We start from the raw sequence: 19,070 nt of genomic DNA, 5'->3' as shown, positions 1-19,070 counted from the left end.
CCTGCCAGTTCGCAATGATAAGCTTCAGAGAGTACTTTGTGCTTGATGGAGGGAGTCAGATTCGGGTCTGAAATGTGTTTCCTGCGTAACAACGAGATGGGACCCAGCGATGCAGCCTGGGGGGTGGGTACTCGCCTTTCCTCAAAGATGCCGTCAGCCTGGAGGGAGAATGGGCTGTGACATGCAGGCGCCCCCGGGGACGCGGCCGTGGCAGCAGCAGGCGCTAACGAGAAGGCATAAGGGACTGCTCCCTGGGAGCACATCCTCTGAAGCCATTGCCACTGTCGGCGGTGCAGGGAGCAGAAGGGCCCTCTCTCCAGCCCAGCGGCCCAGGCCCCTTTGTGCTTCTGCTCAGGAGAGGCCCAGAGCCGCCGCCACTGCCCGGCCATGCTCAGGACCCTGGGGCTGGCCCTGCTGCCCCTGCTCAGCACCGTGGGCTCCAGCCAGGCCAGCAGCTTCACAGGTGAGGGGTCCCGGCTTCACAGTGTAGGTGATGCTGGAGGAGGGAGCTCCCTGGGGGAGGGTCTCCATGAGTACGGGCAGCCCCGCTGAGAGCTGCTTGGAGCGGGTAGCATCTGTTCTTCTCACCAAACTTTCTTGCAGCCACACAAGAGGTGGCATGTGCGCCTCTGAATCCCCTGAGGGCCGTGGTTCAAATGCAGATTCTGAGTCAACAGTCCGAGTGGGACCCGGAACTGTGCATTCCCGCCGGTGGTGGGGGATGCAGGGCCACAGCCACCCTGAGAGGAGGTGCAGATGAGGTCTCCGAGCCTTGGGTCCTCGGCTTACAGAGGAGATGGCGGCCCAGGGGGTCGGGACCTCGCCCAAGGCCACACAGCCGGCGGAGGGCGGTTTCCACGGGGGACCCTGACAGGGGGCCCTGAAGGGGGCTCTCCGTCCAGCTGCCCCTCACTGTGGGCTCTGCCAGCCCCCATTTCCTCAGTGGTAAGTGAGGATGGAGGTGGCCCACCAGGGAGCGAGGAGCTGAGTCAGGGCGCCTGTCCAAAGCCTTTGCCAGGCACAGGGTCAGCTGCTGAAAAACATTGATTTCTGAAGCCCCAGATTTCAAAGAACTGAGATCGGCAACCTTTAAATCATTGTCCTCATTCAGCTGGGAACTCAAACAGGTCCATTCTGTCCCCATAATCAACTTCAGTTTTGTTCAAGTTTGAAGTTTTTTGACCCACAGGAGGATTTTGGTTTAGTTGTGATTGTTCTTACTCGATTTCCCCTTTGGAATGGGTAGCGTGTGAACCACGCAGCTCAGCCCAGAAGGAGCGGGACTATCGCGGAGCTACAGGAGACCTGGGAGATGTTGCGTGACCCCTCATGGTACATGTGAGGACCCGGGGACAGAAGCTCAGCGATGCTCAGAGTCCCCATCTACTTGGTCTTAGGGGCTGGGTACAGCCTTTGCAGGCATTCATTCAGTTAATCCTACAACCCAGGGCATAGCTAGTACTTTACAAGTGACAAGACTGGGGCACTGGGAGGGCATGAAGCGGGCTCCGTACCACACAGCTGGTGATTGTGAAGCTGTGTGCATTGGGTCCTCTGACCCCAGGGCCCAGGCTCTGGAGCACGAAGAGATCCCGTCTCTGAGACTAGAGCCCAGGACCCCTGGCTCCCACGCTGATGGCTCTCAAAGGGATTTATTTTTATTTTTTAAATATATTTTATTGATTTTTTTACAGAGAGGAAGGGAGAGGGATAGAGAGTTAGAAACATCGATGAGAGAGAAACACTGATCAGCTGCCTCCTGCACACCTCCCACTGGGGATGTGCCCGCCACCAAGGTACATGCCCTTGACCGGAATCGAACCTGGGACCCTTCAGTCCGCAGGCCGACGCTCTATCCACTGAGCCAAACCGGTTAGGGCCGAAGGGATTTATTGAATGGCAGGATCTGCTAAGGGGTGTCTACTCCGGGCTCTGCCGAGCAGCTGGGCTCGGAGAGAACCCGGTGGCCTCTGGGAGAATGTAAACAACAGAACCAAACAAGTCGCTCCCAAGTGCAGCTTCACAGGAGATGTGTGTGCGTGTGGCATGTGTGCTAATGACCAGCTGGGACCTTGCCATGACCAGCTGGGACCGGTGACTCTCTGGAGATAAGGATGAGGTGCCAACCACTAATGAAGGTTGGCATCTTGTCTCAGGTGAAGACGAGAAAAACAAGATCCAGGTCCACCTTGCCGAATTCTCCGTGCAGGAAGTCCTTGTGCCTTGTCCTGTTAGTCCATCACTTTCACGGCGGCCATTGTCCCTAGCCCCTCACCCAAGTCACCTCTAAGCTCTGGGCTAGGTGACCTTGGTCTCAGAGGCTGACTTCTCCTGCCCCACCCACCTACCAAGGGGCCTCCCATCCCTTCCCAAAGCTTACTGTCGCCCACCCTTTTGGCAGAGACGGGCAGCAGGTGTCTCCACTCCCAGAGGCCCTGCCACCCCCAAAGGTGACAAGGAGGCAGCCAGTGGGGTGGGCTCGCTTTGGGGTGGGGTAAGTCAGCACTGCATTCACCCCAGAGTAAGGCTGTGGGCTCTCCCACTGGCCCGGGCCAAGGGCTGGCTCAGTCCATTTCTTCCCGGGGATTGCTAGCCCGCTGCGTCTCGCTCTCTGCACACTTGGACACTGTTGTGAGGCAGACCATCCAGGGGTGCTGCCTGTTGCTGGGGATGAAGATGATTTATGCCGCCATCCCTGAGTTCCTCTCCAGAAACCCAGCTTCTCCCTGAGGGTTGTATGCTATCAAATGGAGCACCTACCCATTGGCTGCACAGTCTCATAGAGCTTGGCGCTCAGAGGTTGAGAATCTGAAAGTGTGAAGTATGTTCAGACCTTGCATTCATCCTGCCCTGAGAGCCCCATGCTGGCTGCGTGAGCGCTCTGGGGCTGGCGACCTGAGCTCCCTGGGGCTGCCTGGAGGAAGTACCACAGGCTGGGAACTAAAACAGTGGAGATTCATTTCCTCACAGTTGTAGAGGCCAGAAGTCTAAGATCAAGGTGTCAGCGGAACTAGTTCCTCCTCTTGGCTGCGAGAGAAACCCTGCCCCACCCTCTCCCCAGCTCCTGCTGGTGGCTGGCCCTCTTGGGGCTCCTTGGCTGGTAGAGTATCACCTGGATCTCTGCCTTCATCTTCATGTGGCCTTCTCCCTGTGCCCATTCCTGTCTCTGTGTCCAAATTTCTCCTGTCCTATTGGATGGGGGCCACCCTACTACACTATAACCTCATCTTAATACCTAACTGTATCTGCAAAACCCCTATTTATAAATAAGGTCACCTTCTAAAGTACTGGGAGTGAGGACTTCAGCATATGAACTTTGGGTGGGTGCGGGACATAGTTCAGCTCATAACAGTCCCTGCTACGTGAGACAACAAGAGCTCCCTGGGCAGATGGGATGCCCCAAGGCCACAGTGTCCATGACAAAGAGGCACAGGACTGGAGATGGTAGTGGGCACTACAGGGTCAGAGCCTTGAGTGATCATGCCGATGAAGGGGCCATGGGCACAGAACCCAGTGTCATCCTACAGCGGGCACTATGCCCTCATCTCTCGATGACGACAGTAACAGTCAGGCGGAACTTGACCATCTATGATTCCTCACGTGTGTTTGAGATTTCTCTTTACTTACCTTCCATCTCATTCCTTAAAAGGGTGTGAGTGCTCTCTGAGTCTGGTGCATAGTAGGCCTTCAGTATATAGTTATTGTGCAAATTGTTACTGATGCACTTCTCTTGTGACAAACTGTGGCTCATGGAGATTGAGATGTGCACAAGATTCTCCTGGCTGCAGGATCACAGAGCATGAAGCTGAAAATGGGCCCTGAGCCCTAGAAGTCTGACTCTTCCGTGTCTCCCTCCTGTGTACCGGGGGCTGGGCACGGCGCGGTTCGGCCTTGTGGCTGCTCCGTGTTCTGTAGAGGAGGGTCTCTCAGTGGGCAGGTCTTTGTTTACACTTTATCCCTTTGAGTTTCCGCTGCTGCACTGACTTCTCAGTGGGGCGGTGGGCAGATTCCGAGGGTACCCGAATGCAGAGATCTTGTTTCACTCGCTTCTGCAGAAGCCAGATAACCCCTCACTTCGATTTGACTCTGGCGTTTGTTCTTTCTTTGGCTCCTGCATCCTCCCTGCTCCCTCGTAGACAAAGGCCTGTCCTTGCTGAGCTTCCAGCTGTGCAACTACAGCGTGACCCAAAATGTCCAGAAAGTGGAGGCCGTCCGGATGTCCCACGTGACCTACGCCCCCTGCGGCGGGTGGATCCCATGGAGGCGGTGCCCCAAGACCATTTACAAGACCCGGTACCTGGCCGTGGACGTCCCTGAGTCCAGGAACGTGACCGACTGCTGCCAGGGCTACGAGCAGCTGGGCCTCTACTGCGTCCTGCGTGAGTCCAGGGCTGTGGGTGGGCTGTGGGCCACTCCCCCACTTCCTTCTCCCTGGCATCCTGATGAGTCTTGGGATGGTTACTGATCACATCCACTAGCCCCGAACTTACTAGATCTTTGGGAAACACTGGTTCCTAACCTTGAGCATCAGGATCGTGTGGAGGGCTTGCCCAAGCACACATCACTGGCCCACCCCCGGCTTTGGATCCAGCGGGTCGGGGTGAAGTACAAGGTCCCAGGTGGTGCTGATGCTGCCGGCTCAGGGTTCTGGTTTGAGAACCTTTGCTCAGGAGCCGTGGCTCCCAGACCTCACTGCACACCGAAGGCCCCTGGGCAGCTTTAAAAACACAGCTGCCCGGGTCCTGCCCTTGGAAATTGTGATGGACTTGGCCTGGGGCATGGCTTGGGTGGTGGGATGTTTATAAAGCTCCCCAAGCTACTAACTCATAGCTGAATTTGAGAACCAATGTTGCAGTCACCTTTTCTTTTTAAAAGTGGTAGTGGATCCCTTTTTAAAATCTGAAATCCTAATCTGAACTCCAATATATGAAAGAGATGGATGGAAGGGGTCCCCTCAGTACCCCCTACCTGCTCAGAGGCTCCAAGCCCTCTTACTTCCCCAGTATGGTTTGGAAGGTTCTCGGGGCGGTTACCAGGGTGACCGGTGCGAGTGCGCTGGGCCAGTGTCTGAGGCCAGGTGGGCTGTGCTGTGTTGGGGTTCAGGGCTCAGCCTCTTGGCAGGAAGTGAACTTTCCAGAAGACCTCTTCCAGGGGAAAGGGTGCATTGTGAGTGTGTGTGGGTAGTGGTGATTGTTACATCTGAGTCAATACCAGATCTCAAATGAGTTTGAGCAGTCGGAGGTACCTCTGCCCCCATCCGTCATTTAGGGGAAGTGGGAAGGGTGTGACTTCAGTGAGTGCCAACGGGGTCACCCTGAGTTTCGAGGGCTACCATCTCCAGGGTGCAGAAGGCACCACTCAGGCGGGTTGAGAGGGGATCCCACTTGATCCATCCTGGGCCCGAGGCTAAGGCGTGGCCATCACACCCCAGGGGCCACAGGATGCAGCCTGTGCCCTGCAGACCTGCAGAAGGCTGCGTGGGCTTGGCCCGCTGAGTCATGCCGAGCCCCCTCCCGCAGGTCCCCTACACAACTCAGCAACCAAGGCCTCAAAACGGGAAGAGCACTGAGGGCACGTACGATATTTCTTTCAGTCTAAGTGACTTTAAATTTTATTTTTAAACTCAGCACTAGGAATGCAGCGGTAACTCAGACATCACTTTATTGAGATGTATCTTTTTACTCTAATTACAAATATGAGTATACGAGCCATGTGGAAACTCTGGAAACAAAGACGAATCTCCCAGGGGCAGGGATGCCATTTTCCACGGACCTGCTCAGAGGGCCAGGCACAGGGATGTCCTGACAGCTCAGGGCTGTGTCTTCAAATGAAACCATTGTCACCAACACTGCCACCACCAATAAAAACCAGATAGGGCCAGCTGACCTCAGGGCAATGGCTTAGAGCCAGTTGCACATTCCCGTTGATTCTCTAAAGGGGTGCTGAAGGGAGGGGGGGGGCTCTCCCCTGGAGATCCCGCCCGCCCCGGTGCTGGGTAGAAGGAGTCTCTTCCTGTGCTGACACCTGCCCCCTCTCCTCTCTCCGTGTCTTCAGGGCACATGCGCGAAGGGGTAGCCAGCTGGGCTGCTTGCCCATGCCCTGGGAGCCCCTCTCTTCCTGGGGGGCGGGGGTTCCATTGTTTGTGAAGACCTTGGGGCCCATGAACCTTGGTATGGAGCATCAGAATCCACAGAGAAAAGGCAGGTGTGGCCCTGTTCCATTTGTCTTCACGTGTGAAGGCCACCCAGGTCAAAACCTGCTGGCTGTGGTCGGGGCTAGTGAGGTCACAGGTCCAGTGGTCTGGAGGAAGGTTCAGGATTGGCTGAGCCACACCAGCCCCGCCCACCATAGGGTGACCTTTCTGTAAGGGCTGTTGCCCTGCAGAGCTGAACAAGTCAAGTCCCAAAGGAGAGGAGGCAGGGAGGGCTGGTGCTCCTCCCCCCCCACCTGCCTCTCATCTTTCTTCCCCGAAGCAAACCAGCCACCAGGAAATGACTCTCATGGGACATCAACCCCACTTTTAAAGTGTTAGCACCTCTAATTAGAAGCTCACCAGGTGAGAGTCCCATGGGCAGGGCTGCTCTGGGGAGTTACAGTAGAGGTGTGGCTAGAATAAGGAGAGTGAGGATATGGGGGGGGCAAGCTGAGCACCTCAGGGCCAGCACATTGGCAGCTGGAACTGCCCGTGGTGGAAGCATTTACACCAGGGGCATTGGCAACACAGCCTCCACCTCCTCCTCCTCCTTCTTCAGAGCCTGACTGTTCGATTAGCGCTCATTCGGAGCAGCCTAGCAACAGGCTGGCTCTTTGGAAACTGAAGCGATTCAGTCTCTGCAAGGGATCCCCCGACCCACTGGTTACTTTGCACAGGTTGGGGCAGAGGCCAGACCCTGGATGCGGTAGCTATGGGGACAGCCTGGGCATCTGGGGAGGACAGGTGGGCCTCCAGGTCCCCCTGGGCCTGGGGAGACTTGTGTCTTGGCAACCCAGGGCTCTCAGCTCACAGGTCTCATCTCCAGGCAGCAGGGAGACTCAGGCGAGCTTCCTCCTTTCCCCTCCCACTCAACAGCCGATTCACTAAAAATGGAAGAGCGTTATGAGAACACAGTGACATGCCTTTCGGTCTAAATGGCTTTCGATTTCTAGAAACCCAGCCTTTGGAAGGCAATGATAACTCAGACATTATTTTTTTTTAAATGTATCTTTGTGCTATCATCACAAAAAAGAACGCACACGCCATGCAGAAAATCTGGGACACAGAAGAGATCACAGGGCCATCACCAGTCAGCTGCCCCACTCCCCAAAGCAGAGCCACTGAGAACATTCTCCTCTATCTCCATTCAGGGCGGGCATTCTACGGAAGGGGGGTCACCCTGTTTGAGATTTTTCTGTAACAGGCTTTTACCACTTGGCAGTGTATTTGGGCCACGTTTCATGTCAATAAATACTGTCCTGCAGCATGATTCAACGGGCACATGGCATTACCTCACATGGATGTATCAGCATGTAGCCATCTCCCACCACTTCACATCTAGTTGCTTCCAAGTGTTCATTATTGTACATAATGCTGCCATGAGTGTCCAATGGTGCAAACACCGCTACACACAGCTGGGTGTGGCACGAACTGAGCATCTTAGCCGATGCTAGCCAACTGCAGTGACGCCCTGGCTTCCCCTCAGCCTGCCTTCACCACGGGCCCATCATTGTGGCAGAAGGACCCCACTGCTCCCAGAGACTACCCCAAACTCCCCGTCCCCCAAGCTGAGACCAGGGCCCCTTTGGGGAAGGAGTTGGCCTGGGAAGGTGGTGGGAGTGGGAATGACATTCCAGAAGGATCACATTTCTGAGCCGAGGCGGCCTCGGTGCTGCCACTCAGACAGAAACCTCTGTGGGTCGTCCCCTAGCACCGTGACTGACCTTGGGTTGCCAGGCACGGAGCAGTCCTGTTTCATTGTCCGTAATGAGATAGTGGAAAGAGAAGCAGATTTCTGAGTTTCTACCAAGTTGGGATTGTGGACTGTACTCTTGGGCTCTCCGCGAGCACCAGCCCTGTGGGGAGGGAGGAAGGGAGTCCCCACAACGGTCAGGTCAAGATGAACTTGAGCTGGAAAACACGTCTGTTGCGATTGACAACCATTCTTGGCTGCTGTTTCTCTTGGTGGCCTATACTTTCTTTTCACTTAAGTAAACCTTTCAGTTTAGAATAGTTTAGATTGACAGACAAGTTGCAAAGGTGGTAGAGTTCCCCATACCCATCATCAGGGTCCCCTGTGTTAGTGTCTTGTGATACCATTGTATACACGTCCCCAGGAAGCAACCCACCTTGGTGCATTGTTGTTCATTCGACTGCACACTATTTGGATTTCCCTGTTCTTCCTCCTAATGTCATTTTTCTGTCCCAGGAGCCACCTCACATTTAGTCTCATGTCTCCCTAACTGTAAGGCCGTTGGCGTTTAGGATGGGGAGAAAGCAATCCTTGGTTTTGGGCCCCACAGGGACGCTGGAACTTCTGTCCCAGTGGCTCTCTGGGTGGCACCACTTGCCCATTTTTTATGTCCCCAAAGCCAGTCCCTGTGTGGCAATTTCTCCAGGACTTTAGATATCAGAATGGCGCTGCCCAGACCTGGCTGTCACCCTCGAGCAGCTGCCCTGTGCTCTCCTCGGTCCACAGAGGGAATGAGTGTTGGAGGCACCTGGAGGTGCGGCCTGAGTGGCTCACCTGGTTTTTGTTGCCGACACCATTAACGGCTAATTGCTCTCCCCCAGCCCTGAATCGGTCCGGGGAGTTTGCATCAAGACCCGGCGTCTGCCCGCAGGAGGGGCAGGGAGCATCCACCGCGCCGTGTACCCTGGACGCCGACTGCCCTGGACTTCAGAAATGCTGTTCCTTTTCGTGGGGCCACCGCTGTGTGGCTCCTGCACCCCAAGGTGGGACTGAGACCTGCAGCAAAGCAGGCGCCCGGTGAGGCAGCTGCCCCTGGGCTGGGCCCGGTCCCGATCTGGTGAAGGTGGGGGGGGGGGGTGATTTCCAGGAACCTCAGCCAAGGTCATGATTCATGGGGAGTCCACAGCTGTGTGCGGGCACATCCCACTCCCACTCGATGCAACGTCTCTGCAATGCCTCTGACACTGACGCCTCAGGGGACGGAGGGGGAGGAGCGCTCACAGGCCTTCCTGGCAGAGCAGTGACCCGTTTCCCCAGTTGCCTGGGGCGCCCTAGAGTCAGCGGCAGGTGGTGCTTATTGGAAGCGGGCTGTCTGGTAGCTGCTCCTGAAACGCCACAGGGGCCCGAAATCCTGCTCATAGCACCTGCCTGGCAGGCCCGTGGCCCAGCCCTCAGGGCATGCCTGTCTGGTCTGGGAGGTTCTCCTTGACCGTAGCTGCCCCCAGGAGAACGGGTTGGTCAAGGTTCAGAGCTAAGGATGAATATATCGTCCTCATTGCCCTGGCTGGGTGGTTCAGTTGGCTGGAATATTGTCCTATCACCAAAAGGTTGCAGGTTTGAGTCCATAACCTAAGTATGTGCTGGGCAAGGCACATACCTGGGTTATGGGTTTGATCCCCAGTTGGGGCGCATATGGGAGGTAACCTATGGATGTTTCTTTCTCACATCAATGTTTCTCTCTCTCTCTCTCTCTCTCTCTCTCTCTCTCAAAATCAATAAAAAAACATAACCAATGCATATCCTCTGGTGAGGATTAAAAAAGAAAAAGAAAATATCATATACATTATATGTTATAATATAGTCTAGTATTAGTATAGTATAAATAATGTAAAGTATTATATATCACATATATTAATTATGCTATTTTACTATATATCACAGTATACATATCCTATAAAATACATATTACACACATTATTATCTAGTATACATTATCTCCAAAAGTATAGTGTGTAGTATATATAAGATTACAAATGTTATAATGTAAGAGACGTGCGGGACAGGAGGTGGGGGAGGTGTCCCATGCCGGCCATGCGGCAGCCCCCCTCACGCAGGAGGGTGAATGCAGATGGGCCAGCTCCTGCCTCCCAGGCCTCCTGTCCCCCTTCTCAGCCCAGGGCCTCTGGTGGCCCCACCTGGCCCTGGGCCTGTAGCTCATCAGCCTGTGGCCCCTGCAGCTCCCGAGGGGACTTCGGTGCATTCCTGGTACAACGTGACCGTCCTGGTGAAAATGGACTTCGGGGAACTCCAGCAGGTGGACGCCAGGCTGCTGGATCACATGCGGCTGCTGCACTCCATGGTGGGTGAGGGGCGGGCGAGCCTGCAGGCCGCCCTGCTGGCGCCAGCGCAAACCAGGGTTTGGGGAGGGGTTCCACGAGTGAACTTAGAATGCCCGGCTCTGAAGCAGATGTCAATTCCTAATTTAAAAACAAAGCTTCAAAGAGGTGTGATTTATGTGCAACAAAGGGCACACACAAACGTGTGCAGTTTGAAGTTTGACACACATGGCGTTGAAGCCGTACACCATCATGGGGTAGAACACGGGACCCCAATCTTCTAACGGGCTGTTGCTTAAACCAAAGGGTGTCCAGTGTAGATGGCCTGGGCCCCAGAGCTGTGCCCTCACTGGCATCCCCCTCGATCCCCAGTGTGCTGGAAAGTGCTGGATGGGGACCTTCACCCGGCGCTATCGCTGTTTGGGGCTGCATGGCTCTCTGTGGTGGGGGCCGCCTGTCATCATGGGGCTGCACAGCATGCCTGGCCTCTCTGCACACACACCCAGATGCATGCCTAGCTGTGACAGCCACACATGTATCTGAACAAGGCCACATGTCCCCTGAGGGGCAACCTGTTCCTGCTGCAGACACAGCTCACACTTGCTGATACTGCAGAGCCTTCCAGCCAGGATGACTTTACCCGGCGGTGGCCGGGCCATTGCCCATCCTCACGGATGGAGGTCTCTCCAGGGTGTGGTCTGCCCTCAGGGCCACGTGGGCCCGTGTCCCCTGGAGTGAGCCCAGGCTCAGAAGGTCCCACACTGTGTTTAATGCTCTGGCGTTGCCCCTTGAGACGCTTCATACTTGTTGAGCAAGGCCCTCAATTTTGCTTCTGCACTGGGCCCCAGCACTCTGTGGTTGGTTTTGCCTGACCTTCAGATCCCACAGATGTGTCCCATGGGTGACGGGGAGGGGGTAGACCCGGACTTGGGTTCCTTTCCCACTGAACAGGTAGCACACACACTTACCTTGCTCTGGGCTGTCCAGGAAAGTGACTTGAGAGACATTCTGAAAGGTCACCATCCCCCAGAAACCTCCTTACCTGCCCCAGCTGGAGGAGAAGATGGCCCAGCTAGGGCAGGTAAGAAGATGGCCCAAATAGCCAGTGAGAGCATGGCTCAGGAGCCAGACTGTCTGGGTTCAAATCCCAGTGCTGCCACTCATCAGCTGTGTGGCCTTGGGCAAGTTACTTAACCTCTCTGTGTCTTAAATACCACTTCCTTGAACTAGAAGTGGTCATAATCCTGTCGGAGACAGTGGCTGTGAGGTTTAAACAGTGCATGGAAAGAGCTTAAAGAGATATAAGGCTGGAGCAAAAAGGATTCGGATGAAATGAGAAAAGGGGTCATGAAAGCTAAAAAAGTCAGATGTGCAACATGAGACCATGGCTTGACGTCCGGTTCTCTAATTCCTGATATAACCCTCTGTCATGAGCGGTGAGGATGGGGACCGCGGGGCCCGGGGGCTGACCGGTGTTTTTCCCGGGGGTGGCTGTGACAGAGCGCCACAGACTGGGGGGCTTATGTAACAGACACTTAGGGTCCCACAGGTCTGGAGGCCTGAGATCGAGGTGTGGGCAGGGCTGCTCCTTCCGAGGCAGTGAGGGAAGGGTGCCTCCCAGGCCCCTCTCCGTGGCTTGTAGGTGGCTGCCTTCTCCCTGTGTCCCCACTGCGTTTCCTTCTATCGGTGTCTGTCTCTGAGTCCAAATCTCTTCTCTGTGTAAGGACACCAGTCACACTGGCCAAAGGCTCACCCGAATGACCTCATCCTAGTCTGGTTACATCCACTGAGACCCTATGTCCAGATAAGGGCCATTCTGAAGTCGGGGGGGAGGACTTCTACATAAGGACGTGGGGGTGGGTGGGTGGCCACTATTCAGCCCATGGCAACCAGCGTTGCAGAAGTATTTATAATCTGGTTTGCAGGCTTTCACGGGGCTGATGACAGAAATAAACTACCGTAGGGGTTCTCTTCTGCAGACCAGAATGGCGCATGCGCAATTAACGTAAATTCTCCGGGCCTCCGTCTCCCTGCCTGTCTGATGGGGCACTTTCCCTGGGCGACGCTCTAACTCTGGCTTCACAGGTGACCAGTGCCCTGCGGCCGATGGACGCCGCCGTCTACCACCTGCACTCGGCCTGTGGGGACACCTCGACCACAGTGTCGCGGCTGCTGCTGGGCCTGCCGCGGCCGGTGCCCGTGGCCAACGTGTCCACAGTGTTGGACGGCATCGTGAAGCGTGTCTATGAGGTGATCAACATCCAGGTGCAAGGTGTGCTTTCCCTTGGTCCTCTCCTTGGGGCGGGGGTGGGAGGGTGGGGAGAGGAGTAGAAAAATAATCTGGCAGGTGAGGGCGGGCTGACCCACCTCAGGCCATTCTGGTCCAAACTGAGTTAAACTGTGTCTCCGCCACACGCTCCCACTCCCGGCTTTCTCCTTCCATCCAGGTGGGCGCTGGTGAACAGACCCCAGAACACACCAGGATTTCTCCCTTCAGTTCTTGGGTTCCTACACTTCCCCTTCTTGCCTCTTTCCCACCCTCGCCAAGGACATCCTTGTACCCAGAGGCTTTGCCAGCAGAACTCCTACGAAGTTGGATTTGGTGAAGCGCACAGATGTGGACTTGTTTCTGGAAGAAATGACCTGGTGTTTCCTTCTTTTTCTTTTCCTTTTTCCCTTTGGTCTATATCAGGGGTGAGCAAACACTTGAACAGTGTCAGGCAGTAAATGCTTTGGGCGGTGGACCACATGGCCTCTGGCTCAGCGCTCAGCTGCCGTGGGTCGTGGAAGGAGCCGTGGTAGGGTGTGAGCGCGCCCACGGCGCCAGCAGCATGTCCTGTCCCAGGACAGGAGGACCTGAGTCCCCTGCTCCCCTGGGAGGGTGGCTGCTGCTGTGGGGAAGCTCCTCCCAGGACAGTGAAGGTCACACACAAGGATGCCAGGCCCGGGATCTTTAATTCCCCTGAAAATCCACACATGTGCTTGAGGACCAAACCCACTCGTGCCAATAAGAGAAGTGCCTGGTGGTCTGTGAAGGCCCCCAGCCGGAGACAGGAATGCACCTATAGGTGAACAGATTGGGGTAGCACTGGAGGGAGGGAGGGAGGGAGGGAGGGAGGGAAGGCCACTGGGTGAGGCAGGAGGGGTCAGGTGGGAGAATCTGTTATGGGATGTGGGCTTTGACTGGGTGGGGTATTTTTTTGGTGTGTGTGTGTGTGTGTGTGTGTGTGTGTGTGTGTGTGTGTGTAGCTTTGATCCAGGGCTTTGTTCTAGATTGGATGCTGTCAGAAAGTGGGGATGCTATGCTTGGGTATCTCAACAAGAGGAGCAAATTTGCCTGGAGATAAGCTATACTTAGTAAAAAAACTAAGAGCCACTCCTTTTGCCCAAGGGGTGAGTGTGACATTCTGTGGATAACAAGGTGGTCTTTTTGTGTGTGTGTCTGGCTTTGGTAAAACCATGCAGAGGCATGGCTCTGTCTCACTTTATCCTGGCCGCAGGGTAGCCTTGTGTGTTCTGAGATGGTTTCTGTCGGTAGGAGAGGGAAGGACCCAGCTGTGAGGGACAGGCCACCTCCGAATGCCAGGGGCTGCTCTGCTCCCTTTCTCAGTCCAGAAAGGAGCCCATCCACCAGACCCGTTCTCGGGTAGGATGCTTGGACCCATCATCTCATGACCCTCAGACTCAATACAGCCCCAAAGCGATTGGCTCAGGCGACCGCAGCCACCCAGCGCAGGTGACGGCTGCAGGCGAGGGCGGCACGTGTCCTGAGACGCGGGCCAGCTGCTCTGCAGGCTTTCTGATACACCGGGGCCCACTGCCCCGTCCACTCCTCAGCTCAGAGGACACACACTGGGAGGCCAGTGAGAATGACCAGTGGGTGCCACTCACCTGCTCTTCTTTCCCATAGATGTAAACGAATGTTTGCATGAGGAGCTCAACGCCTGCTCTGGAAGGGAACTGTGTTTAAACACGGAGGGCTCGTACCGGTGTGTCCGCCACCCAGAGGCGCCGGCCTCGTCTCCGCAGAAGCTGGACGGCACGTGTGACGGTAAGATGTCACAGGTCTTGGCTAAGGAACCTTTTCAGATGGACCGTGGACCACAGACATCCTCTCTTCTCGCAAAGATGAGCGGCTGGCTCATGGGCAGAGAGCAGTCCCTGGTTCTGTAGATTGCTCTGGCTCTCATACCTGGCTATTCTCACCTTCTTTCTTCAATTGAACCAATCTGTGAGATGCTGGTAATAGAAACACGTATGAGTAAATCATCATTTCTGCTCTCAGGAAACTCGGTGGAGAGCATGCCAGATGCTAGGCAGGCGTGATGCATATGAGTAGGATGCCTGTGGAATTTATTGTTTAAATCAGGACACTGAGAGTGAAGGGGCCTCATTAATACTTACACTGGGCCCAGGAGTAACCCGGACCACCCCTGGGAGTACTGATTAATTAGATATAAGAGAGAAAGAGAGAAATGAGGCAGCATGCAGATGTTTTGGCCGAACAGTGTAATAGATGGCAATTCCTGAATGAGTTGGGGGGAGACTAGGGTTATAATTATTATTTTTAACAATAATTGTTTAAATTGAGAAGGGGTTGAAATTGAGTGGAGAGGCCAGGATGCGGACTGAGCTACATATTGGATGTTGGAGCTCAGAGGGGGCTAAGCTGCATATGGGAATCTGGGGTCATCAGCGTCCAGGTAGCATTTCACTATGGGCATGGTTGGGGGTCCGGAAGGGGGGCCTGGTGCCTGGGGCTGAGGAACCCTGCTATTTAGAAGTCAGTACAGGAGGAGGAGGGGCTTGCAAAGAGACGGAGTGAGATGGGAAGAACAGGAGGAAAGACAGTCTCAGGAGTGTTTACAGGAGGAGGTACAGAGCCTGGAGGAAGGGCAGACTCCCAGGAGGGCCTTTCTGGAAGATGGAAGATGGCTGATGCCAGAGCAGGCTCGTGTGCTGATGGGAGAGACCCTGGTCGGTTCTTGCAGCTCCGGCCCCCAGTCAAGCTTTCTCTCTTCTGGGAAACTGCTCTTGGATGTCTCCCCTCCCCCCAGGGCTTCCCCAGCTGGGATGAAGGTCACCTGCAGCTGCTCTGGTGGCCAGCGTGTGGTCAGGGGAAGCTCGGTGGCCACAGCCTGTAGGGCTGTCTGCAGGTGAGTGAGGCTGCGGGTGCAGCTGGACGGTGAGCTGGACAGGAAGGGGCCAGTTAGTGAGCATTCATTCATTCATTTATAGGACACATTTTACTGAGTTCCTATAATGCGCCAGATGCAGTGCCTGCTATGCTGGGTGAAGAACAGACTAGAGGAGTCATGGCAGACCACAAATCCACTCTTTCCTTCTTTAGTGACAGAAGTTAGATTGCGTTTTGTGTAGAAATGTTAGTTGAAGAGATAGGTTTCCCTACCTCTCTTGCAGGCAGGTGGCCATGTGACTTGTCTTAGCCAATGAGACCCGGCAGAAGTTTCCATGGAACGAGGAAGACTGCGTAATGGTTATAGGCCCTGCTAAGACCAGGCTGAGCACAGGATTATGATGGCTGAGGCCACCCTGGCCATCTGAGCCATAGGGTGACCTTGAGGATAAGGCTCAGACACTAGTGATGGGGAAGCAAAGACAATGAAGAGGCCTGGGCCTGAGGTACCATAGATGTTTCCTACACAAAGGGTCCACCTGACGGGGGTCAAACCCTGTTATGTGGTGGGGTTACCTGTTATATGGAACAATTTATCCCAATGCAAGTGGCTTGGGGTAAGGCAGGAAAGTGCAGGCAGGGTCCCGGAAGCAGGTGGCTGGTGGCAAGGTAGTGGGTGTGGCGGGGAGGTGTGTCTGCTAGACAAACACCAGACCTCCCAGGACAATGGGGCGCAAACGACAGACTGGGCGTTAGTGGGACAGGAGACTGCAGGATGGGACTCCATGGACTCGGTACCTCTCTCAGAGTTCAGCCTAGAGCAGATTCTGCTTATTCAATTTGGCCACTAAAACTTTCTCTTGTTATTGCAGAATCTGATTTATTACTTTAGCAACATTCTAGCAACAACGGAAAGATAAGTCACCCCCAGTCTCAACGTGCCAGCGAACAGTTTTCTTTTTCCCTCTTCTCTTCCAGGTTTTCTACCCTATTTAAATCCTGCTATGCGTGCAGTTTCGTATTCTGCTTTCTTCACTCACCATTATGTCTTGTAAAGGCTTCCAAGAAGCAACCTGGTCTTCATCATCCTAATTTCGATGGTTGAGTAATAGTGATGGCGTATGGCAGTGATATAATGTCTTAGCTATTTGCCTCATGGGGGGCATTAAGGTGGCTTCCAACATTCTGCTATAGAAACTAGAACTTCCATTAGCGGTGTGAAGCGGTTATGGAGAATACTGTCATACTCACGTTTGAATCACTTCATTTAATCCGCATGTCCTATCCCCTTTAAAGGAATGGAACAGTTCATAGTAACACAGTCAAGAGCTGCTTAGCACGTAAGTCACGCGGGCTCTGCAATAAGCACCTTTACAGCATCACCTTATTTAATCCTTAGAACAACCCTGCCAGGCAACTGCCCCACGGTGCACCCCCCAGAGGCTGCCCTCGCACAGCGTTGTGCCATCCGGTGGCCGTGCCCTTTCCTCCCCCATTCATGTGGAGGATCGGGAGCTGACCAGGGTTCTAGGGCTATGGACTGTTTCCTCAGGTGACCCAGAGCTCAACGGGATAATGAGTGCAGGGTCCTTGCTGACTCTTCCCGCTTTGCCATGGAGGGGTGAGGGTGGAGGCTGCGGGATGACGCGGGGAAGACTGGAGGGTCAGTCTTCATCACTGGAATGTTCTACTTCTTCCAGGATGAAGCTCCACGGGGCAGGTCTCCTGGTCACTGCCAGTGAGTCCTGTACTTGGCAAATAGCGGACACTCAACACATCTATATATATAAAAGCCTAAGCAACCACTATGACCAGACGATCAGAGGACTGGCCAGTAGCTATGATGTGCACTGAGCACCAGGGGGCAGATGCTCAATGCAGGAGCTGCCCCCTGCTGCTCAGTGCACTCTCACAGCCAACCTCCCACGGCCAGCCAACCTCCTGTGGTCTCTCCCCCCAGCCAGCAGGCCCTGATTGGCCCAGATTGGGACTGGGTGAGATGGCCCTGATTGGCCGGGAGGGACCCCATCTGTGCACAAATTCATGCACCGGGCCTCTAGTATCTAATATTAGTGAATGAAGAGGGAGGTTTGAATGGTGGCTGCTCCTAGGATCTCTGAGTGTTGAGTGGTGAACATACCAGCCCACCTGTAGCAACAGGGCACTCCTCCACTATGCGGGTCTAATTAGAACTGTGCGTGCCCTCCACGTACAACTGGGCCTGCACAGACTCCCTTGCAGACCACCCTGGATCTGCACTGTGGCCTCTGGGGGGAGAGTCCTGTCCGTCACTGAGAATAGAAGACTGGAATCAGTTCTTGAAAATACTCTGGTCAGTAATCTGAAAAAGACATTAGGCTCTATTTATAGTTAGGGATGTTGTCAGCCAGACTTTGCCATGCTGCCCGGACACTGAGTTACAAGGTTCCGTCCAGATAAAGGGCTGTCCCACAGGTGAAGGGAAGGCTGCCCTGCCCGGCTTCACTCCCTACCGGGCGGGAAAGGCGAACCCAGCGTGGCCAGCTCCGAAACAGAGTGAATTCCAATCGCATATTGCTAAGGGAAGCGGCACATGGTTTAAATTTAGAAGCTAATATAAATGAGCAATCTGCTGGAACGGTTTAGAGGTACAAACCCGTGGAAAATACAGCACAAATTTCACATGCTTTTCTCGTGAAATTAGTCATTCGATTAATGACACACGGGACAGCTGGATTCTTGCACAAAACAGAGACCGTAGGAAATGTTGCCTGGTTGGCATGTGACGTTCCAGGAACACGCTCTGCTTTTCGGACGGGGTGGAACCGTTCTCGGACCCTCCTAACTCCGTCTGCCACGGTCCCCTTCTCCGCTGGAGCCGCATAGCTGGCCAGCACCGTCAAGAACCGTCTCCTGAACGCGTGCTTGACCAGGGCAGGGCTTGCCCGCTCCAGAGCGGCCAGGCTGGCAGGCCGTTCACCGAGCCAGGACCCCTCAGCCCTAACTGAATGCTCAGGCTCTTGGCTCGCATCCTCAGCATTTCTACCTTTACGGGGTCAGGTCTCAGGGTGACAGGCCCCAGGGAAAAGAGGAGCAGCCTGACCGGGGTACCCTGGGAAAGGCAGCATCCCGGCAGGCTCCTTCCTGCTTCCCCAGAGGCAGGTCAGGGCTGCCCCAAAGAAACAAGGCCCAGACCCAGGGACACAGGGACTCCAATGTGCTCACCGAGATAAAGGTCACGTTCCCACATGAAGGTCGGGGAGGCACATGGCAGCAGTGTCCTCAGGTCGCACAGGCTCAGGGGTTGGGTGTTATTTTCAAGGGCCTCATTGTACGAGGGGCGTCAAAAAGCTAAAGGGCCGCGAGAGCAGGTGTCCTGGCTAATGAAGGACTAAAACCCGGGTTCGAGCACAAGGGGCAGAGGCATCACATCCAGTTTAACACCTCGAGCTCTGATTATAGCAGAGGCCTTGGGCCGAGTGTGGCAGGGAGCTGGCTGATTCTGCAGCAACACGAACAATTTTCCAAGTGGCTCTCCAGCCAACAGCTGCCTTGAAAACTCGTTAAAGAAGGCTAGGAGGTGGATTCGTTTCCTGTGGCTGTTGTAACCAAGGGCCACACACCTGGTGGTGTCAACCAGCAGAAAAAAGGTAAAAAGAAAAGCAAAAGAAGGTGATCAAATGTATTTATTTATTTATTTTTTAAAAAAGACTAAAAGAGCAGTCATGTATT

General features: G+C 54.6%; 1 protein-coding gene across 1 annotated transcript in view; it reads left to right on the top strand.

Moving 5' to 3' along the window:
* Positions 1-387: 387 nt before the first annotated feature.
* The window catches only part of UMODL1 (uromodulin like 1), a 53,469-nt gene continuing 34,786 nt past the window's right edge, over positions 388-19,070 (top strand). Inside the window, exons 1-6 of the mRNA XM_036351383.1 lie at positions 388-463; positions 4,137-4,379; positions 8,768-8,929; positions 10,124-10,245; positions 12,308-12,494; positions 14,133-14,273. Of these exons, the coding sequence (XP_036207276.1) occupies positions 388-463; positions 4,137-4,379; positions 8,768-8,929; positions 10,124-10,245; positions 12,308-12,494; positions 14,133-14,273 (931 nt within the window). The remainder of the gene's footprint in view (positions 464-4,136; positions 4,380-8,767; positions 8,930-10,123; positions 10,246-12,307; positions 12,495-14,132; positions 14,274-19,070) is intronic.

This window comes from Myotis myotis, unplaced genomic scaffold (genome assembly GCF_014108235.1).
Source record: "Myotis myotis isolate mMyoMyo1 unplaced genomic scaffold, mMyoMyo1.p scaffold_m19_p_2, whole genome shotgun sequence".
Classification (NCBI taxonomy): Eukaryota; Metazoa; Chordata; class Mammalia; order Chiroptera; family Vespertilionidae; genus Myotis; species Myotis myotis.
The sequence above is the reverse complement of the archived record's forward strand: the minus strand, read 5'-3'. Positions and strand labels throughout refer to the sequence as shown.